Raw genomic sequence first — 24,157 nt, forward strand, 5'->3', positions numbered from 1 at the left:
CAGACACTCTGTTATGGGTTTTTTTTTTTAAATAGCTTTTAAATGTCAATGATTTCAAAACTGTACTAAACTCATAATGGAATATGCTTGCATGAAATGATTCTATTTGAGGAAGAATGTTGTACCATTGGCCTGTCAAAAAAGGAATAAAGAAAGTTATTAGTCACAGGGCGAAAGGAGAAGAAAAAGATTTATATACTTCCTGGGTTGAGAATGAAAATGAATAAGATATTTCCATCATCTGCACACTTCAGCTATTTTACACCTATGAGGTAACTATTTACATAGTGATGCATCCAACAGAAGTCGCACGTCAAAAATGTATGTGACACATACACACATTAGTCAGGACCTCAGTTGGGGAGGACATTAAGCATCAAAACCAAAATTGAATAGTTTCAACTGGTTTACTCATTCACCAATGGCAGAGTATGCAATAGCGGAGTTTAGCCAAATGTGAGATCATAAAATTGGAAATTAACTACATCATCATGATATAGAAAACAAAGGTGTCACAGAATGTTTACTACATAATGATTATGATGGATGGTTTAGACCCAACAAATCCTGCATCTTGGCAGGGGGTTTGACTCGATGACCCTTGAAGACCCTTCTAACCCTATGATTCTAGGTGAGCGCTCACTGTAATTTATTAGCATCTGCATAGTAGTGTCTAGAGACCCTAACCAAGAATGGGGCCTCTTTGTGATAGGCACTGTACAATCACAGTGAGAGAAACTCCCTTTGTCAAAGAACATACAGTCTAAATTAACAAGACAGAGAAAGGGAAATATTATCAACTCCATTTTACAAAGGGGAACTGAGTCACAGAGAGAACAAGGCCCAGATTTAGGTTCCTCCACTCAGTGTTTCAACACTAAGTGACTTAGGAGCCTAAGCCTTATTGAAAATCAATGGTACGCAGTCTCCTAAGTTCCTAAGTCACTTTTGAAAACTAGACTTAGGTGCTGCAATGCTGAGCACAGCAATGCCTAAAATACCTTTAAAAATCTGGGCCTAGATGATTTAACCAAGGTCACGCAGGGAATCTATGGTGGGAAAATGGAAATTGACCCTAGATCTCCTCATTCCCAATGCAGTATCTTAAAATACTTTCCTCTCAATGGAAAAACTCCAAACTCACCAATATGTTTCAGCAGCATTACTGGAACATCTACTCATCTCAGGACAAGCAATGTCTCAATGTACTGTCCCCAGAGGAAAGTAAGCACTTTTCAGAACATATAGATAGATATGGTTCATGCCATAAAGAGCTGTAAATCTATATTTTAGACAAGGCAGAAAATGAGGGCAAGAATGAAACAAGGGAAAAACTGGGCATGTTTCCCCTGTTGTGATACTGCTACAAATCTGAAAGGTGGGTAAATTTTACAAATAGACAAACTAATGCAGAGAGAAGTTGAGACTTGCCCTCTGTCACAGCAAATCAATGACAGAGTTTCACAAAGATGCTCAGTCTCTTGCTTTACGTGCTACGAATTTTTATTTATTTTACTTCAAAATATAAAAAATGTAGGGCCTCTCCTTCACCTGTTCTAATCCCTAAAATCAGTAAGTAACACAATTTCTTTTTAATTATTTAAATTATGAATGCAGATATGTAAAGTTAGGCTGGCCAATTTAGTATCACTCTTCCCTTCTTATATATAGCCACAACTTTAAGAAAGTCTGATACACTGATGGAACACTAATGCAAAGCTGTGTTTAAAATGTGCCCAAGTGTATATACAAGATAAACACAAAGCACTTTTGGAAGATGAATCTAGACTTAAGAATACACACACACAAGAATCTAGTCTTTAAATGTTCATTTTTTCTCATGGGGAAAAACCCTCCCATTCACATTTTCTTCTTAAAAGAAAAATGATATATGGCTTATAGTGGTCACTATTAGGTTATGCCTACACTATAGCCGGGATCGATGTTGTGAGATCGATCCACCGGCAGTCGATTTAGCAGGTCTAGTGAAAACATGCCAAATCGACAGCAGATCGCTCTCCAGTCGACCCCTCTACCCACAATGAGATGAGTAAGGTAAGTCGATGGGAGAGTTTCTCCCGTCAACCCCCTCGGTATAGACCCCGTAGTAACTCAACCTAAGGTATATCAACTCCAGCTACGTTATTCACGTATCTGGAGTTGCATAGCGTGGGTAGACTTACTGCGGTAGTGTAGACATAGCCTTAGTTTGTCATTTCCATATGGACATTAACATTAAGAGGAGCCGCAAAAGAAATTACCTAAAGACGTCACAACTATATTATCCTTGTGGTATGTGAAATGAACTGCATTAAACTTGCAAAATAATAAAACATTTGTTGTAAGCAGAAAGCTTAAGACAGTGTTTAATTAGTTTAAAAAATTTCCTGAGCATTTAAAATTCAATGATTTCTTCAGTGAGGTGGTGACATTTTGAGAGCTTTAAAAAAATGAAAGAAAAGAGGTAGCTGAAAATATGGTCCAGTAAATTAAGATCAAACTCCCAATAGTGGAAAGTCAACTATATAAAGGTGCAGATTAATTAAACAGATGGAGAATAAAAGTACATCTTGTACTTTTCCATATCTTATGCCTGTAATTATTTTTCCTATTGTATTGTAAAACTTTGATCTTGATTAATGAATGGAGAAATCAATAATGATCTCAGAGATACAGTTAATATACCACTGATTTTCCTCTGGGCTTTTCAGACTATTACAGAAAGAAAATCCTGCCTCTGAATTGAAAATATGAAGTGATCTGCATTTCTCTGGTGAATCTCACAAGGATCATTCAGCTAAAACTTGTTTTCAATTTTTTAAAAGGTAACAATATAAAATACATGCTGCCAGATATATGTGCTTCCTTCAGACATCAATGGCCTCAGGATCTCTCATTACAGGGTGGGTAGTTAATATGCAGAGGGCTCCACACAAAAAGATGGGTCCTCCTGTATGAGTCCTTCCTCCACTGCCCAACTTGATTCACCCAGGCCTGCTCACTGATAGATTCATAGATACTAAGGTCAGAAGGGACCATTCTGATCATCTAGTCTGACCTCCTGCACAGTGCAGGCCACAGAATCTCACCCACCCACTCCTATGAAAAACCTCACCCATGTCTGAGCTATTGAAGTCCTTAAATCATGGTTCAAAGACTTCAAGGAGCAGAGAAGCCTCCCTCAAGTCAACCATGCCCCATGCTACAGAGGAAGGTGAAAAACCTCCAGGGCCTCTCCAATCTGCCCTGGAGGAAAATTCCTTCCCGACCCCAAATATGGCGATCAGCTAAACCCTGAGCATATGGGCAAGATTCATCAGCCAGATACCCAGGAAAGAATTTTCTATAGTAACTCAGATCCCATCCATCTAATATCCCATCTCAGGGGATTTGGCCTATTTACCCTGAATATTTAAAGATCAATTACTTACCAAAATCCCATTATCCCATCATACCATTTCCTCCATAAACTTATCAAGTAGAATCTTAAAACCAGATAGATCTTTTGCCCCCACTGTTTCCCTTGGAAGGTTATTCCAAAACTTCACTCCTCAGATGGTTAAAAACCTTCGTCTGATTTCAAGTCTAAACTTCCTGGTGGCCAGTTTATACCCATTTGTTCTTGTGTCCACATTGGTGCTGAGCTGAAATAATTCCTCTCCCTCTCCTGTATTTATCCCTCTGATATATTTATAGAGAGCAATCATATCTCCCCTCAACCTTCTTTTAGTTAGGCTAAACAAGCCAAGCTCCTTAAGTCTCCTTTCATAAGACAAGTTTTCCATTCCTCGGATCATCCTAGTAGCCCTTCTCTGGACCTGCTCCAGTTTGAATTCATCCTTTTTAAACATGGGATACCAGAACTGCACACAGTATTCTAGGTGAGGTCTCACCAGTGCCTTGTATAACGGTACTAAAACCTCCTTATCCCTACTGGAAATGCCTCTCCTGATGCATCCCAAAACCGCATTAGCTTTTTTCACAGCCATATCACATTGGCAGCTCATAGTCATCCTATGATCAACCAATACGCCAAGGTCCTTCTCCTCTTCCGTTACTTCTAATTGATGCGTCCCCAATTTATAACTAAAATTCTTGTTATTAATCCCTAAATGCATAACCTTACACTTCTCACTATTAAATTTCATCCTATTACTATTACTCCAGTTTACAAGGTCATCCAGATCCTCCTGTATAATATCCCGATCCTTCTCCGAATTGGCAATACCTCCCAGCTTTGTATCATCTGCAAACTTTATTAGCACACTCCCACTTTTTGTGCCAAGGTCAGTAATAAAAAGATTAAATAAGATTGGTCCCAAAACCGATCCCTGAGGAACTCCACTGGTAACCTCCCTCCAACCTGACAGTTCGCCTTTCAGTAGGACCCGTTGCAGTCTCCCCTTTAACCAATTCCTTATCCACCTTTTGATGTTCATATTGATCCCCATCTTCTCCAATTTAACTAATAATTCCCCATGTGGCACGGTATCAAATGCCTTACTGAAATCTAGGTAAATTAGATACACTGCATTTCCTTTATCTAAAAAATCTGTTACTTTTTCAAAAAAGGAGATTAGGTTGGTTTGGCACGATCTACCTTTTGTAAAACCATGTTGTATTTTGTCCCATTTACCATTGACTTCAATGTCCTTAACTAATTTCTCCTTCAAAATTTTTTCCAGGACCTTGCATACTACAGATGTCAAACTAACTGGCCTGTAGTTACCCGGATCACTTTTTTTTCCTTTCTTAAAAATAGGAACTATATTAGCAATTCTCCAATCATTCGGTACTATTCCTGAGTTTACAGATTCATTAAAAATTCTTGCTAATGGGCTTGCAATTTCAGGTGCAAATTCCTTTAATATTCTTGGATGAAGATTATCTGGGCCCCCCAATTTAGTCCCATTAAGCTGTTTCAGTTTTGCTTCTACCTCCGATATGGTAATATCTACCTCTATATCCTCCTTCCCATTTGTCATGCTACCATTATCCCCAAGATCCTCTTTAGCCTTATTAAAGACTGAGGCAAAGTATTTGTTTAGATATTGGGCCATGCATAGATTATCTTTAACTTCCACTCCATCCCTCAGTGGGAAATAATGCTCCAGAGGCTAGCTGATTTCTTCAAGAAAAGAGACATTTTCAAGAATTTTCTGTAAAAGTAAATGCAGGTCAATAGCTTTCCAAGTTTTGTACATTAAATTTGCATCTAAAAGTGTCAAGTCCTAATAAGGTTTCTCTTTTTCTCCTACATGTTAATATACAGGAGAGGCACACTGATGGGCCTATGAGCCACTTGCACACACTAGTGTGACCAGGGACAGCTGCCAGTGACCCCTGGTGCTCGCCCCACTGGGCAGGGCTGAGGCTGGTACAGCCATGCCAGTGGAGCTGCCTGGCCTGGGCACTGGCTCCAACGAGCAGTGGCCCAACATGCTGCTGCTTTTGCCGCTGCAGTTCCTTACCTGGTCTTCTATATGTATACACTTGGACTGAGATTGATATGGAAATAGGAGATAGACTTGTTGAAAGTCTCTGGGTAAGGATAAAAGGGGTAATAAACAAGGGTGATGTCATGGTAGGGGGTCTAACTACACACCACCTAACCAGGAAGAAGAGGTGGATTTTTTTAAACTAACAAACAAAATTATCCAAAGCACAGGACTTGGTGGTGATGGGGGACTTCAACTACTCAGACATCTGTTAGGAAAATAACACAGCAGTGCACAGATTATCCAGTTACTGGAAATTACTGGGGACAATTTTATTTCAGAAGGTGGAGAACGCTACTAGGGGAGAGACTGTTCTAGATTTGATTTTGACAAATAGGGAGGAACTGGTTGAGAATTTGAAAGTGGAAGGCAGCTTGGGTGAAAGTGATCATGAAATGGTAGAGTTCATGATTCTAAGGAATGGTAGGAGGGAGAACAGCAAAATAAAGACAATGGATTTCAAGAAGGCAGACTTTAGCAAACTCAGGGAGTTGGTAGGTAAGATCCCATGGGAAGCAAATCTAAGGAGAAAAACAATTAAAGACAACTGGCAGTTTTTCGAGGAGACATTATTAAGGACACAAAAGCAAACCATCCCACTGCGTAGGAAAGATAGGAATTATGGCAAGAGACCACCCTGGCTTAACCAGGAGATCTTCAATGACCCAAAATAAAAAAAAAAAAGAGTCCTAAAAAAAGTGGAAACTAGGTCAAATTACAAAGGATGAATATAAACAAAACAACACAAGCATGTAGGGACAAAATTAGCCAAGGCACAAAACGAGATCAAGCTAGAGACAAAGGATAACAAGAAAACATCCTACAAATACATTAGAAGCAAGAGGAAGATAAAGGACAGGGTAGGCCCGTTACTCACTCAATGGTGGGGGGGGGGGGGAGGGAAACAATAACAGAAAATGTGGAAATGGCAAAGGTGCTTAATGACTTCTGTGTTTCAGTTTTCACCAAGAAGGTTGGTGGTGATTGGACGTTTAACAGTGAATGCCAGTGAAAATGAGATCGGATCAGAGGCTAAAATAGGTAAAGAACAAGTTAAAAATTACTTAGACAAATTAGATGTCTTCAAGTCACCAGGGTCTGATGAAATGCATCCTAGAATACTCAAGGAGCTGACTGAGGAGATATCCGAGCCATTAGTGATTATCTTTGAAAAGTCATGGAAGATGGGAGATTCCAGAAGACTGGAAAAAGAGCAAATATAGTGTCAATCTATAAAAAGGCAAATAAGGACAACCCGGGGAATTACAGACCAATCAGCTTAACTTCTGTACCCGGAAAGATAATGGAGCAAATAATTAAGCAATACATTTGCAAATATCTAGAAGATAATGACAAATAACTGTCAGCATGGATTTGTCAAGAACAAATTGTGTCAAACCAACCTGATAGTTTTCTTTGACAGGGTAATAAGACTTGTGGATGTGGGGGGAGCGGTAGATATGGTATATCTTCACTCTAGTAAAGCTTCTGATACTGTCTCACATGGCCTTCTCATAAACAAAGTAGGGAAATGCAACCTAGATGGAGCTCTATAAGATGGATGCATAACTGGTTGGAAAATAGTTCCCAGAGAGTAGTTATCTGTGGTTCATAGTCATGCTGGAAGGGCATAATGAGTGGAGTCCTGCAGAGATCAGTTCCGTTCAATGTCTTCATCAATGATTTAGATAATGACATAGAGAGTGCACTTATAAAGTTTGCTGACGATACGAAGCTGAGAGGGGTTACAAGTGCTTTGGAGGATAAGATTATAATTCAAAATGATTTGGACAAACTGGAGAAATGGTCTGAAGTAAATGGGATGAAATTCAAAGTACTCCACTTAGGAAGGAACAATCCATTGCACACATACAAAATGGGAAATGACTGCCTAGGAAGGAGTGCTGAGGAAAGGGATCTGGGGGTTGTAGTGGACCAAAAGCTAAATATGAGTCAACAGTGTAACATTGTTACAAAAAAAGCAAATATCATTGTGAGATGTATTAGCGGGAGTATTGTAAGCAAGACACAAAAGTAATTCTTTCGCTTTACTCCATGCTGATTAGGTCTCAACTGGAGTATCGTGTTCTGGGCACCATGTCAGGAAAGATGTGGAGAAACTGGAGAAAGTCCAGAGAAGAGCAACAAAAATGATTAAAAGTCTAGAAAATATGACCTATGAGGGAAGATTGAAAAAAAATGGGTTTATTTAGTCTGGAAAAGAGAAGACTGAGGGGACATGATAACAGTTTTCAAGTACACAAAAGATTGTTACACGGAGGAGGGAGAAAAATTGTTTTTCTTAACCTCTGTGGATAGGATAAGGAGCAGTGGGATTAAATTTCAGCAAGGGAGGTTTAGGCTGGACATTAGGAAAAACTTCCTATCAGGATGGTTAAGCCCTGGAATAAACTGCCTAGGGAGGTTGTGGAATCTCCATCATTGGAGATTTTTAAGAGCAGGTTAGACAAACACCTGTTAGGGATGGTCTAGATAATATTTAGTCCTGTCATGAGTGCAGGGGACTGGCCTAGATGACCCCTCGAGGTCCCTTCCAGTCTTATGATTCTATGGTCTGGGATATGATTTTTGATTCAAGTATCTAGGTATTTACATGACCCTCAATACTATATTATTGAAATGCCTCCAAGGTAATTAGAAATGGAAAAAACAATACTACCATGGCTATGCTGGTCTTGCTTGTTGTTGCTAGAGCCCTGCAGCTCCATGGATATCTGCGGATATGGATTTTGTATTGTGTAGGGCTCTAACCATAAGCTAGTATTTCATAGATTCCAAAGTGACTATGATTGCCTGACCTCCAGCATATCACAGGTCGGAGAACTTCCCTACATTAATTTCTGTGTGAATCAAAGTGTATGTTTTATACTGATCAAATCACCCCTTTACATTGTGTGTGCCAAGCTAAATAAATTGAATTCCCTGAATCTGTCACTGACATGTTTATATGCAAATTATGCACAAATATGCAAATTACCTCATTATACAATTTGCATGGACTGTCACACATATGACAGTGGTTCTCAACCAGTGGTCTGGGGCTTTCTGGGGGGCCATCAATCAGGGCCAGCATTAGACTCGCTGGGGACCAGAGTCAAAAGTTGAAGCCCCACCACTTGGGCTCAAGACAAAGCCTAAGCAATGTAGCTTCGTGGGGGCCCCTGTAGCATGGGTCCCCAGGCAACTGCCCTGCTTGCTACCCCCTAATGCTGGCCCTGGCTTTTATATACAGAAAATCAGTTATTGTGGCACAGGTGGACCGTGGAGTTGGGGGGGAGGCTCAGAAAGAAAATGTTGAGAACCACTGATGCATGGTACAGAGCAAAACTTGGAAGCTATATATTTAGCTGAAATACTGTGAGGTATTTGGGAAAGCTACTGTTTGGAAGCATTTCCTCTACATCCTTTTTTGACACAACAGTCAAAGAACAGAAGTCTTGGAAAAAAAAATCTCAGATGGATTTTAAAAACTTCAAAAGACCTTTATTAGGATAGCAAAGATCTCTTAACTGAAGCAAAAAAACCCACTTAGTATATGACACTTTCTAAGCCTTTCAAAGAGACTAGCTATCAACCATGTACTGTGCAGATTGCCTCTTTTGCTGGAACAAACTTTAGGAGTCCTAAAGTGAAATAAAGAGATCACTCTCCTTTTAGCTTCCCCTGCCCCCCACATAATACTTGTTAAAATGTATTGGAATATATATGCTGATTATATCTGAGAATATTCATTTCTCTCAGAGACAAAACCTGTAATGGCTCTTTCCTGATTTCCTGGGCAGTCCCCAAATTGGTTTGTCGGTAGGAGAACGTTTCCTGTCAACATAGCACCAGCATAGACATTGTTAAGGTCACTGCAACTTGCGTCACTCAAGGGGGAGGGTTTTTTCACACCCGGGTGATATAAGTTAGATTGACTTAAGCAGTAGTGTAGACTTGCCCTCAGTAAAGAACACAGGAGGTTCATGCAGTGGAGGTGGGGCTGAGGGGTTCAGAGTGTGGGACAGAGCTCAGAGCTAGGGAAGAGGGTTGGGGTGCAAAAGTGAGAGGGCTCCAGCTGGGGGTGTGAGCTTTGGGGTGGGATCGGGGATGAGGGATTAGGGGTGCAGGAGGGTGCTCTGGGGCTACGGTGGGGAGAGAGGACTCCCCCCAGCTCTCTTCCCATGTAGCAGCACCTGGGTTGTAGGGGAAAGGCGCCTCTCCCTGCCCCAGAAGCTCCAAGGCTGAGGCTGCAGGATAGGTCCCTCTCCCAGCCCCAGCAGATCCGGGCCAGGGCTAGGTTCAGGCCGGGGAGGGGAGGGGAGGGCTGCCCCGGCTGCGCCTGGGTCCTTAGAGCTAGACCATGGGGAGGAGGGGGTTTGCTCCTCAGGCTGTCCTGGTGCCTTTTGGTCCATGGCTCTGGGTGCCGACAGTACTGGGGCAGATTTGGCAGTCGGAGATTGCCTTTTCTGAGGTGATTCTCACTGAGGTGAAGAGTGAGAGAGCTTTTTTGTGGCTTTCTGCAGGACTGGGTCCTTTGCAGCTGTTTTTGAAGAGGATCCCATGTCCAATGCCACCACGGGTGAGTGCTGGCAGAGAAAGCTCCTAGGCTCAGGATCAGAAGCAGGTCGATGGGATTTCTCCAGCATTATAAGTCTTAATTGGAGATCCCTAGCTTTTCTAGTCCCCGCTGTCAGTTTTTTGCAGTGGTGGCACTTCTGTGCGATGCGTGTCTCTCCCAGACAACGGACACACTGCGAGTGACTGTCTGAGATGGTATTGACAGTCTACATGTCAGACAGCATTTAAAACCTGGAGAACCAAGCATGTCAAAGAGGCTGTTCACAAAGAAGGAATGGGAATAGGCCCTTTCAAGTGCCTCTGGGCTGTGAGGTGGATGGCCGCCTCGGGAGGGAAAAAACGAAAAAGGTTTTATGGAAGAGGTGGGCAAACATCGGGGAATAGAAATCGTATGACGGGCCATGAATGCTCACAAAAAAGGGTTGGGGAGCAAAAGGAGGTAAGGGCTCTGGGGTGGAGCTGGGGATGAGGAGTTTGGGGTGTAGGAGGGTCTCTGTGCTGGGACTGAGGGGTTCAGAGGGTGGGAGGGGGATAAGGACTGGGGCAGGGATGCGGGAAGGGGCGCAGGTTCCGGCTGGGGGTACGGGCTCTGGGGTGGGGCTGGAGATGAGAGGTTTGGGGTGCAAGAGGATGCTCTGGGAGGGGATTGAGGAGTTAGGAGAGTGGATGGGGGGGGATCGTGGTGGGGAGATGTTCCCGAAAGCAGTGGTATGACCCTTCTCCGGCTCCTACGCAGAGGCATGGCCAGGTGGCTCTGCACACTGCCCCATTCCCTGCAGCTCCCATTGCTGTGCGTAAGAGCCAAAGCAGGCCTGGTGCGGCCTCTGACCCTGCGCCCCAGCTGAAGCGGGAATCAGCAGCCTGGTGCAGCTTGTGGGCTGGCTCAAAATGGCTTGCGGGCTGTAGTTTGCCCACCCTTGTTTTAAGGTTTTTGTTGTTGTTGTGTTTTGGTTTTGGTTTGGTTTTAATAAAGGAAGAATAAAAAAGGATAAAACTATGGGGGTTGAACTAAAGGAATAGCAAGATTTTGAGGGTACTGCTGTTCTGACAGAAGCCAACAGTGATAGAGAAGGAGCTGGAGGGTGGATGGCTGCATACGCTGGGTAGCCACTCGGAGCGGCGCAAGGCAGCTGCCGCACGTGCACCAGACAGCCGGGGCACTGCTACTACAAATCTCCGCCTAGAAGCGCACAGGCGCACAAACACCTAAAGTGGGAGCACCCACAGGGACACTCCTCAAAGAAGCAACAAGACATCTTGCTGAACAAATATAGGGCAGTTTAAAGCTCCTTTACAGTAGGCCAGTTTTGGCACCAGTACTTTTCAGCAGAGCTTCCTCCAGTGGTCCATATCCCACAAAAACCTTCAGACTGATGGACTCCTGTCAGGCTATAAACAAGTTAGATAAAAGCCTTCTGCTTTCTATTTGACCTTGTATCAACAGCACTCCCATAAGCTTTTACTGCATGTTTTTTATTCATGTGTTTATTTGATTACAACAAATAAAAGAGCTTTCTGATTAAAGCTGACCATTTTTAGCCAAATACTGCACTATGAATGCTTTTTGCTACTTCAGCAGTCTCTCACAATGCTATTCTAAATGATTTAAGATCCTAAATCTTAAAATGTTTTCTGCAGAAAAAAAAGACTGCAAGCTTAAATGATGGGGGTATATTTGGTCATTGAAGGATTTGCTAAAAATTTTTCCCTAAACACATAGGTGAGAACAGACAGCTTAAATAAAATTCCAGGGGATGGTGAGTTTTACATAGCATCATAAATGGAAACAAAATATGTGTTTTGCTGCTTAAAGGCATCGTATAAGTCACACAAAACGTAAAACCCACTCAAACCCAAATAAATTAAAATAGGTCAAAATGATTAGATAATGTAGCATTCCTTTCCTTTACACTGCTGACATATATTAATGTTACCTTACACTTACCCGGTGCGTATACACTAAAACAAAACAACTGAAAGAGACCCTAACATATACAAGCATTGCTAAATTGAGCTGTTTTGCCAATACCAGGTGTTGTATGTTGTGCATCATTGCTCTTACTGCTGCTGATGCTGTTTATGTTGTTCCCCCAATAGTGAAATCAACCCTAAACCAAAAAGCTATGCCCCTGTATATATTATTCCTGTTTCAGCATTTTAGCAGATTACTGGCTGCACAAAAGTGATTCTGGAACTTCGTTGCTGACTCAGGATTAGAGTTCTGTATAGCTGACTGACTTGTCTTGCACTGAAAAGAAACTTTACCATTGTACAGGTTCAAATAGTCACACAGTGACCAATTAATAAATTGAATATTTACTGTGAACATTAAATCACTGTCAGTAATGCACAATTTAAGTGAAGAAAAAGAAATCTTTCAGCACTGTATTATAAAAGACAACATGATTTAGGGCAGTGTTTCTCAAATTGGGGTCCGCAAGGGTACTCCAGGGGCTCCGCTGATCAACTCCTTCCCCTCTCTCCCAGCAGCATGCATGAGGTGCTGGGAGGGAGGCAGAGGAGTGGGAATGGGGCACAATCAGGGGAGGGGGCACAAAGAGGAGGGGCAGGGGTGGAATGGGGACAGGAAATGGGGGGGTGGGGCCTTGGGGGAAGGGGTGGAGTGGGACATGGGGCTGAGCGGGGACTTTGGGGGTCTGTGAAAAATTTTAAATCAAAACGGGAGTCCTCAGGTTGCTAAAGTTTGAGAACCACTGATTTAGGATATAGAAAGCAGAGATCTTTTCCCAGCTCTCCCACTGATTTACAGTAGGACCGCTGGGAAGTTACAGCCTGTGTGACTGTTTCTATATGTGAAAAATGGGGTTAATATGTACACAACTTAAGGAGACATTATGAAGAGTTAGGTAATGTTTGTATAGCGTTTTAAAGATGTGAACTGCTATATAACATTAGTTTTTAAAATAGAAATTATCAGTTTCACACTGATGATCTACAATGCCCTATAGATAAGAGGACTTATAAAAAAACACTTTTATCACAATTGGGTGGACAATCAAATTCTTTACATCAAGCATGTGGGATTTTCAGGTCATATGAATACACTGCACAGAAATCACTAGATTCAGCAAACTATTTTTAAAACAGTGTAAACAGAAAATGCATCCCTAGGTAGAAAGGAGGGGGAGGGAGAGAGAGAGAGGAGAAATACCTAACCATTTCTGGAAGATTAATGAATGCCACCAACTTATGGCAGACATGGAGAGCACTATAGTTGGGAGCCAGTGAAAAGGGTGTGATCTGTTATCATCACTTCTTCCCTTGTGTTAGCTAAAGCTGCGAAAGGAAAGCCAGGTTTAAGAACGCCTACAAGTGCAGAGTTTGTAACTGTGAGGGTATGTCTACACTACGAAATTAGGTCAAATTTACAGAAGTTGATTTTTTAGAAAGCGATATTATACAGTCAATCGTGTGTGTCCCTACTAAGCGCATTAAATTGGTGGAGTGCATCCACAGTACTGAGGCTAGCGTTGACTTTCAGAGAATTGCACTGTGGGTAGCTATCCCACAGTTCCTGCAGTCTCCGCTGCCCACTGGAATTCTGGGTTGAGCTCCCAATGCCTGATGGGGCAAAAACATTGTCACAGGTGGTTTTGGGTACATCATCAGTCACCCCTCCCTCCGTGAAAGCAATGGCAGACAATCGTTTCGCAACTTTTTTCCGTGCGGCTGCCATACTGCTTTCAGCAGATGGTGCAGTAAGTTTGCAAAACATTGTCATCATCTACCACTTCCGCTGCAACTCTGCTCTCCTGATGCTATGAATCCACCTCACAGGTCCTCTATATGACTGTCATCATCCTCTGCCACTCTGCTCTTCTGGTGGTCTCGCAGGGCCGCTTCCGCTGCCACTCTGCTCGGCTGCTCCTGTCTTGCATACCACGGCAAGCGTGCAGCCTGCTCAGCTGTTGTGTCCTGGCAGCAGACGGTGCAGTAGGTCTGCAAAACTGGTCATCCAACCACTACTTCCCTTGCAACTCTACTCTTCTGCAGACGCCATACCACGACAAGCATGGAGCCTGCTCAGATCACTGAAGCAGTTATGAGCATTGTAAACACCTCGCGCATTATCATGCAGTATATGCGGAACCAGAACCTGGAAAAGCAGGCGAGGCGGCAATGGCAGCACAGTGATGAGAGTGATGAGGACACGGACACAGACTTCTCTCAAAGCACAGGCCCCAGCACTTTGGCCATGCTTGTGGCAATGAGACAGTCTCATGCCGTGGAATGCCGATTCTGGGCCCAGGAAACAAGCACAGACTGGTGGGACTACACAGTGTTGCAGGTCTCGGATGATTCCTGTAGCTGCGAAACTTTCGCATGCGTAAGGGCACTTTCATGGAACTTTATGACTTGCTTTCCCCTGCTCTGAAGCGCAAGAATACCAAGATTAGAGCTTGCAATGCCAGACAGCTTCCCATCAGTCAGGAATCAATTTGGAGTGCGCAAATCTACTGCGGAGGCTGCTGTGATCCAAGTAGCCAATGCAATCACTGAGCTGCTGCTATCAAGGGTAGTGACTCTGGGAAATGTGCAGGTCATAGTGGATGGCTTTGCTGCAATGGGATTCCCAACTGTGGTGGAGCGATAGACGGAACGCATATCCCTTTCTTGGGACCGGATCACCAAGGCAACCAGTACATAAACCAAAAGGGGTACTTTTCAATGCAAGCACTATAGGATCACAAGGGACGTTTCACCAACATCAAAGTAGGATGGCTGGGAAAGGTACAGGACGCTCGCATCTTCAGGAACTGTGGTCGGTATGAACAGCTGCAGCAAGGGACTTACTTTCCAGACCAGAAAATAAACCATTGGAGGTGTTGAAATGCCTATAGTTATCCTTGGGGACCCAGCCTACCCCTTAATGCCATGGCTCACGAAGCCATACACAGGCACCCTGGACAGTAGTCAGGAGCGTTCTTGGGCATCTGGGTGAGGAGGCTATGGAACTTGGGGAGGAGGGCGGTTGGTTACACAGGGGTTGCAGTGGCGGTCTGTGCCTTTCCTGCACCTCAACCATACACCAGAACATATCAGTTTGATTCTCCAGTAGCCTAAGCATTGCATCCTGCCTCCTTTCATCATGCTGCCACCAACTTTCCTCTTGATCTCACCACCTCTCCTGTTGCTCCAGCCATCTGTCCTTGCGTTCATTTTGTGCTTTCCTGGACTCTACCATTGTCTACCTCCACGTATTCTGCTGGGCTCTTTCAGTTTGGGTGGACTGCATGAGCTCAGAGAACATTTCATTACGAGCGCGTTTTTTTCGCATTTTTATCTGCCCTAGCCTCTGAGACGGAGATGCTAGTCACAGCATTGAAACATTTGCAGCTGCGGGAGGAAAAAAAGGGAGATTAAAACTGAAAAAGACACATTGGTCATTTAAAAGGAGGGGCTCATGTTTTCGGATTAATGTGCAGCACAAACCCAACTAACCCCCTCCCCCATTCTCTGGGATGATCGATTCACCCCTCCCCACACCCTAGTGGCTAACAGCGGGGATGATTTCTTTTCAGCCACAGGAAACAGTCCAGCAGGAACCTCTGATGTCCCCTTAATAAAATTTCCCTATTTAAACCAGGTGACATGAATGATATCACTCTCCTGAGGATAACACAGAGAGATAAAAACGGATGTTACTGAATGCCAGCAAACAGCGGGACCACACGTTAACAGACTTTTCCAGTAGCTATACTTGCCGCGAATGCATCCCAATTCTTCAGGGCAAATTAATTATTAAACACGCTTGCTTTTAAACCGTGTATATATTTACAAGGTACACTCACCAGAGGTGCCTTCTCTGCCTTCAAGGTCCGGGAGTCCATGTTGGGAGGGTATTGGCTCCAGGGTGATAAACAGTTCCTGGCTGTCGGGGAGAACGGTTTCTCCGCTTGCCTGGTGTGCGCTATCATCTCCCTCATCCCCAAAATTCTCATCCCTGTTGCGTGAGACTCCCTTGCAGGAGTCCACGTACAGGTGTGGGATAGTTGTAGGGGCACACCCTTGAATTCCATGCAGCTCATCATAGAAACAGCATATCTGGGGCTCTGACCTTGAGTAGGTGTTTGCCTCTAGGGTTTTTTTAGTAGGCTTGCCTGAGCTTAAGTCCTTAAGTTTAAGTTTCACGTGGCACTGCTGCAGGTCACTGTGACAGCCTCTGTCCTTCATGCCTTTGGAGATTTTTTCAAACATTTTGGCATTTCGTCTTTTGGAACGGAGTTCTGATAGCACAGATTCATCTCCCCATACAGCGATCAAATCCAGTACCTCCTGTTCAGTCCATGCTGGAGCTCTTTTGTGATTCTGGGACTCCATGGTCGTCTCTGCTGATGAGCTCTGCGTGGTCACACCACGGTGGTCAAACAGGAAATGAAATTCAAGAGTTTGCAGGGCTTTTCCTGTGTACCTGGCCAGTGCATTCGAGTTGAGAATGCTATCCAGAGAGGTCACAATGGAGCACTGTGGGATTGCTCCCAGAAGCCAACACCGTCGAATTGAGTCCATACTAACCCAAATTCGACCCAATGTCGATTTCAGTGCTAATCACCTCGTTGGGGAGGAGTACAGAAATCGATTTTAAGAGCCCATTAAGTTGACAAAAATGGCTTCATTGTGTGGACTGGTGCAGGGTTAAATCGATCTAACGCTGCTAAATTCGACCTAAACACATAGTGTAGACCAGGGCTAAGTGTCAAGCAGTGCTAAAGCATTCAACCTTGTTGAACTGACTGTTTCTCTATTGGCCAGCTACTATTTTCTATTTCTTTTTAAAAGGATTAATAGAGCTTCATAGTACCGTAGCACAGTGATGATATAAACATGAGCAAAAGTTGAGTGGGAATTTAGTACTGTGCCTTTAAGGAAGCAAGACCTCAAGGGGTATCTAACTCATATCGACCTTTGTCTCTCAGAACAGACTCTGCTGGAGATGCCTATGGATTACTGCAGTCCAAAAAGTATTTCAGATCAGAATCTTGGAAAGGAACTGTATTTTCCTTTCATTTTGATCTTTATTGCCTTTTGTATCTTATCAGGAGGGGGGCTTGTGTATCGAGAATAATAATCTTGCTTTTTAATTAAACCCTGCTGAGTCACAGCTCCATTCTTTCCAGAACTCAAATTCATCCACTCAGATTAACACTGAACAATTTAAAAAAAAAAAAAAACAAACCCAACACCACATTTTAAAAGTGGTGCAAGTATAATGAAGTTCCAAGTCACAACGGAGGTTTGAACACTGATGCTGGTGCACTCTGGACATTTGAAATTGGCTGTTCAATGGCTGCTGTTTGATGCTCTGCTCTCTGATCTTCTAATTATTGCATAGGGCATCATTTTGCTGCTTGTATTTCTGCCAGAAAGGGCAAAAACCATCAGGTCTTTAATTTTCAGAGGACTCAGCCACTGGTGATATGGATAATCGGCTCTGGAACAAGACTATCTGAACCTGGATTTGTTTCTTGATGTCACATGGCTTTGAGAATCTTCGTACAAACTACCATGTAGTTGCTTTGCAAATCTGCTGTAGAGATTTGAGCCTGTCAGCAAAAGCTACTCTGCCCCAAACTGCATGAGACTTGACGTGATCTTTAAGCTCTAGGCATGCCAGTCTATAACAGTGAAGGATTCAATCTGAGAAACACTTAGACAAGACTCCGAGTTACATCAGAACCCACAGAAATATGTCACATGAAACAAAGCTCACCCTGTGACCCAAAGTCTTTACCATCACGTCTGAAATGACCTCCCATGTACTGTCCTTAAGCTCATATGTACCAAATGGCTCAAAAGGACCCTTCATCAGCTTAAAAACCAAATTAATATAATCAAGCTCAATTTCACAAAAAGGGGCTGCTGAAAAACTGGTCTACCTTGGAAAACATGCCTTTAAGCAACATAAAAGCAGCTCAGTCTATTTAGTTATCCAAGAGAAGGTTAAGAGGCAACTCAATCATGGTCTGCCAGCACTTAAATGGGAAAGAGATTTCTGACAGTAGACAGCACTTTAATCTAACAGACAAAAGCATAACAAGATCTAAAGGTTGGAAATCGCAGCTAGACAAGTTCAGACTAGAAATATGGCACAAATTTTTAGCAGTGAGGGTAACTAATAACTTACTTAGAGATGTAGAGGATTCCCCATCACTTGAAATCTTTAAATCAAGACTGGATATCTTTCTAAAAACATGCTATAGCTGAAACGGAATTATGGGCTTGATTCGAAATGACTGCTAAGCCTCTTTGACCTGTATTACAGATGCAGTAAGACTAGATGATTATAGTGGTTCCTTCTAGCCTTAATCTAGGACTTTACATTTGATATATTTGTGATGGATCGATATTTTTGCCAAAAGAATATTCATGGATCTTTTTTTAAGCTAGTCTTATAGAGATGCAGAAAATATTTAAGCAATTTCCACTGGGGGCAATGAAAATTATTCAAGTAGGTACTTGCACATCTTACTTATTCAACCTTTTGGAAGGCTTCCTACAAGAAGACACCTTCTCAGAAATACTAGGCCTCAGTAGCTCATCCTCCTTAGAACGACTCTGACAGAAGGAGAGATCCTAAGCTTGAATGAAGCAAAATGCCCAGTTTTTTTGTGAACATCTATGACTAGACTTTCTACCTATTGGGACAGGATATTGCTAGCTCACCATGTACTCCTAAATGCTGTATACGCAGAATTTACCACAACCTTGTAAACTTGAACTGAGTATAAACGATGCAGCACTGTTCAAACAGGAAGATTAAAAGAAACTAAAAGATTTTAATGCTGAATTTTTTAAAAGATGCATGTAAAAAAACCCAGTTAATTTGTGGATGAGGAATCATTTTAAAAATGGTTGTTGACAAGCACTTGGGTCTGAATATAAGCTTCAGAATATAAGTACAGGTATTTTTAAAAAATAAAATAAGCTTGTGTTAGCAAATGTTACCAGCAAGACAGCTGCTCTTAAAATGCTTTTCAAGAACGAATCTAGAAAAGCTTAAGGATCCAGCAAAAACTGTTGTGTAAATGAAACTTAAGTGAAAAGTTGAAATGTATTCTGTATCAGAAACAGAGTGTAAGGTTTGTGAATCTCTATAGCTTCAAATAGAAGGATGCTTTATTCTTTTTATCAGTATGTTTTCAGGCATCTGGTACTGAAAAAGAACATTCATTCTTGAAAAACATTGCAGTTGGTAGTGATTACGACACATTCGGGAGAAAAACAAATCTTTTTGTTTTCAAAACCCTTTTTTTCCCCTTGCGTAACTTAAGTTTATCTTTATGGAACATCTTTTGAGGTGCTCAGTTTTAAAAGCTTTGATTTTAAGTTTTCAACTGTATCCTAAATGCACATCACTTTATTTAACTTGAATAATATCGGTCTGATGTTTGGTAAATTACCAGATGATGTTTTCAAGAAGGCTGATAACAGGTATCAAGACCCAGAAGCTTTGGTAAGAAAGGATTTGCAGATATCATGGTATTTCAGCTCAGAGATTCTAAATGACCTGAAAGTATCTGATGACATGAGAGGCAGAAAGGAAGTGTTTGCAGATAAGAGGAGATGCAAAGATGGAACTAGCATTCACTTTTTTATTTTAACAATTATTTCATAGTCCACTTCTTTCTGATCAGGTGGACTATAGTAGATTTCCTACAAGCAGTGCAGTCTTCAAAATATCTTCTGCATTAGTCTCTCACTTTAAAGGGCTGATATACCCTCTTTCACACGTAAGGTAAGTTCTGAAGACATTTGCTTTCGGTAATTACTAACTTTTAATTACCTTCCCCTGAGATCCATTCATACACAAAAAGAAAGGCAATCCACTTTTTAAAAATGTGATATTAATTTAGTCACGTTAAGAATGTTTAAAGTGCTAGGACAGGTGGTGGGCAAACTTTTTAGCCTGAGGGCCACATCGGGGGTGCAAAACTGTATGGAGGGCCGGCTAGGTAAGGCTGTGCCTCCCCTAACAGCCCGGTCCCCGCCCCCTATCAGCCCCCTCCCACTTACCACCCCCTGACTGCTCCCCCTCAGAACCCCCAACCCATCCAACTCCCACGGCTCCTTGTCCCCTGACCACCCTCTCCCAGGCCCCCTCCTCTAACTGCAGCCCTGGGCCCTCCCCCATCCAATCCCCCCTTCTCCCTGTCCCCTGACTGCCCCAACCCCTGTCCACACCCCCACCCCCTGACAAGCCCCCCTGGACTCCCATACTTATCCAACCCCGCTCTGTTCCTCATCCCCCGACTGCCCCCCCACGAACTTCTGCACCATCCAACTGCCCTCTGTTCCCTGACTGCCCCGACCCCTATCCACACCCCTACCCCCTGACAAGCCCCCTGGGATTCCTACACCTATCCAACACCCCCATTCCCTGTCCTCTGACACACACCCCAGAACCTCTGCCCCATCCAACCGCCCCCTTCTCCCTGTCCTGGACTGCCCCCCGGGATCTCCTGCACCTTATCTAACCCTCCCCCGCCCCCATACCATGCTGCTCAGAGTGGCAGGACTGGCTTATTGGAAAGCCTGGTAGGTGGGCGGGCGCAAGCTGCGCTGTCTGCGTGGCAGCATACCTACAGGGGAGGGGGACAGCAGAGGAAGGGCTGAGGGCTAGCCTCAAGGGCTGGACAGGACAGTCCCGCAGGCTGGATGTGGCCCGCAGGCTGTAGTTTGCCCACCTCTGTGCTAGGACCTCAAGGATTTTAAAGCACTCAGTGTAGCCCTGGAAACCAGCAGCTTCCATCCCACCTTCCTCATGGTCTGATGAATGAATCCTTGAAGCTGATATGGTTTTGTATTAAAGCTTCTCATGAGAAGTACAAGTTTATTTTTTTTTCCTACTGAGAGCCAAGTTTAAGTCATAACTTAGCTCGGAGTTTAAAAAAAAAAAAAAAGCTGACTGGTCTTTAAAAGAGCAGAGCTAGCCCAATACCTATGCATTTCATACACTTCAAAAATACAGAGCAACTCAGGCTGAAGCTGCCCATTTCCAGACCCGCCCCGAAGAGTGGTCAGTTGTGTGCGCGCATGCGTGTGCCCCCACAGGTTAGTACAGTGGTAAAATGTAGTGGCAGAGTTGTGCAAAGAAGCTTGCCAAGTACACTACCCAAGCCATTGCTCTTTCCACACTAAATTCACACTGATTTTTGCTTTAAATTGTTTACTTCAGAAATGTTGAATCATTAAAACAAGGCTATGTACCGGATTCACTTTTTTCTGGCCTTCCTTTTTTAGTTTAACTATTGATCTGAAAATCAGTTTATTAAAGTGTCATCATCATCCAAGCTAACCAATATTTAGCACATTCGTTGTTTAAAATTGTTTTACTTTCCTACTTTAGGACCATAACAACCAACCTCTTGTGCTGATTTGACTTTACATGCATCTCACTGGTATATTAAACCAAACTTGTAACTCTGCTGCATTATGAAGACAGCAGCCAGTCAGTGACTGAAGTGCCATATGTGGTTTTATATACAAGAGATAGGCATTAATATTATATTGTATGTATATTCTACTGCTAGATTCATTATCCACAAAAAGTAAGGTACACCAATTATACTGCATAAATAGTAAGAGTTGCATTATTTTAGGCATTTTCAAAACACTTTTTGCTTGATAGTGTCATTTAAATCAACTCAGTGATTAATCTACTGTCTACATCAAACTACAACATAAATGTTACTTATATTCATAACTGGGCAGCCTCCGAGTCACCATTCACCAATATTCATCCCCATTCATTTGCTAGGTAAACAGGACGGTATTCTGATAATATAAAATAATCAAGTTCTTAGTTTACTTATGTTAATTTCTTATTAACCCAAACAAAACTATATTTTCCTTTCTAGTTAATATTTCTAACAACGGCTCAATATGTCGCTTAAAATCTATTTAAACAAATTAGATAGAATAGTAAATTAAGCTAGATCTTTAGAAAAGCCACTCAGAAAGACGAAGAAATAAAAATGTTTACCCCTTGATGTACAACTTTTCCACAATCGTCTGCCAACCTTCCAAAGAATAAAACATTGATGGTGCTGGTCTTTGAACATGAATTCTCTGACTCTATAAAGAGAAGCATAAACAATCCAGATTACTTTTACCAATCCTTTTATACCAAAATGGTGACAGAAAAGTCTCTACAAAAACATTCTTCTCTACAGTGCAAAACACATTTTTATTTGAATGAAAACTGATATATACATGCAAAATATTTTAAAAGGCACAGAAAAGTAGCTATACAAACAATACTGTCTATATGAAATAAAATACTTTTTATGTGTTTGATCACAATTTAAAATGTGCATGTACAGAAAAACAATGTATATTAAACATAGAAGTGACAAAGCTCCCACTTGGATGATTTATGTTAGAGATAGAATACACTATTAAGTTATATTTAATTCTCTGTATTAGCAAAGAATATATTGTATAACTATTTTATATGGAGATAATCCATGACTTGAAAAAGTACCAAGAAGTTTTCCCCAGGGAGCTGGGAGACCTAGGTTTGAATATCTGCTATAATTAAGCTTTCATTTTAAAACATATTCTAGCTATTATGATTACAGAAATGACCATCCATGTGTGAACTGATACAGTCATTTTCTTGAAACTGTAAAGAACTCCAGTGCCCCTGCTGAGGCTCATAGATAATTGCACTCTGCTGCGGCTCAGGTTAACCAAACTCTGGGGAAGTTTCAGGTCTATTCAGACCTGAGTAGGTAGCAGTGAAACTGACAATGACTGCATCAAATTCACCTGCTGCTTCTAGGATGGAGTGGGCAAACTTTTTGGCCAGAGGGCCACATCGGGGTTGTGCAACAGTATGGAGGGCCAGGTAGGGAAGGCTGTGCCTCCCCAAACAGCCTAGCCCCCGTTCCCTATCCACCCCCTCCTACTTCCCACCCCCCTCAGAACCGCCGACCCCCATCCACCCCTCCCTTCTCCTTGACCCCTGATTGCCTCCTCACAGGAGCCCCCCGCCCCAACCCACCCCCTATCCAACTCCCACCGCTCCCTATCCCCTGACTGCCACTACCCCTATCCACACCCCCACCCCCTGACAGACCCTTGGGACTCCCACGCCGTATCAAACTGCCCCTGTTCCCCATCTTCTGACCCTCCCCCCCCCCAGAACCTCCACCCCTAAACACCCCCGGGACCCCACCCAACCCTCCTCCTCCTCCAGCTCCCTGTCCCCTGCCTTATCCACACCCCCACCCCTAACCGCCCCCCCCGGGACCCCATCCCCTATCCAACCGCCCCCTGCTCCCTGATTGTCCCTTGGGACCCTCTGCCCCTTATCCAACCCCCCACTCCCTTACCATGCCAGAGCCAGCCACGCTGCCGCACTGCCCGACAGGAGTGGCAGGCCAGAGCACTGCCCGCATGGTGGCATGGCTGTGGGGGAGGGAAGAGGGGCCGGGGGTGAGCCTCCCCGGCCAGAAGCTCAGGTACCAGGCAGGACAGTCCCGTGGACTGGATGTGGCCCATGGGCCATAGTTTGCCCACGTCTGTGCTAGGAGCATCAGCACTACAGATAAGTTTCATCTACACTGCATGCTTTTCGGGGGTGTATAGTGTACATAATCATGTAGACCCTGTAGCACAGGTACAAACAGCAGGGTAGATGGTGAGGCATGGCTTAGGCAAGTAGAATAAAGACATGCTTGAAGGATGTCAGTATATACTCAAGTACACACCCAATAAGGCTCTCTACTCACCCAAGCCATGCCTCCCCATCTACACTGCTATTTTTGTCAGCGCGGTGTCCCGTTGCTTCTCCACTGATAGAGCCTTTCTCTGCTGCCTCCCCTCTGCCAGAGCTTTTCATTGGATCATCTAGCTGCAAGCCACAGTGTGGACACAATGTGCTTTTCACTCTGGCATGTAGCTACATGTACACAACACGCTGCTGAAAGTGATGTGTATTGTAAACGTAACTAGAGAGTAGAGGACAAGAACCACAAAGTAACCCTTGAGGCTGGAGAGGTATAATAATAGATTAGCACCCTCTTCCCTACCCTCATACAACAACCAGGAGA

The 24,157-nt window shown here is 43.2% G+C and overlaps 1 protein-coding gene across 3 annotated transcripts in view; it reads right to left on the reverse strand.

Moving 5' to 3' along the window:
* The window catches only part of POT1 (protection of telomeres 1), a 150,257-nt gene that overhangs the window by 106,861 nt on the left and 19,239 nt on the right, over positions 1–24,157 (reverse strand). For all 3 annotated transcript variants that reach the window (XM_038410215.2, XM_038410206.2, XM_038410224.2), the window contains one exon: positions 22,084–22,175. In XM_038410215.2, the coding sequence (XP_038266143.1) occupies positions 22,084–22,175 (92 nt within the window). The remainder of the gene's footprint in view (positions 1–22,083; positions 22,176–24,157) is intronic.

This window comes from Dermochelys coriacea, chromosome 1 (genome assembly GCF_009764565.3).
Source record: "Dermochelys coriacea isolate rDerCor1 chromosome 1, rDerCor1.pri.v4, whole genome shotgun sequence".
NCBI classification, from domain to species: Eukaryota; Metazoa; Chordata; order Testudines; family Dermochelyidae; genus Dermochelys; species Dermochelys coriacea.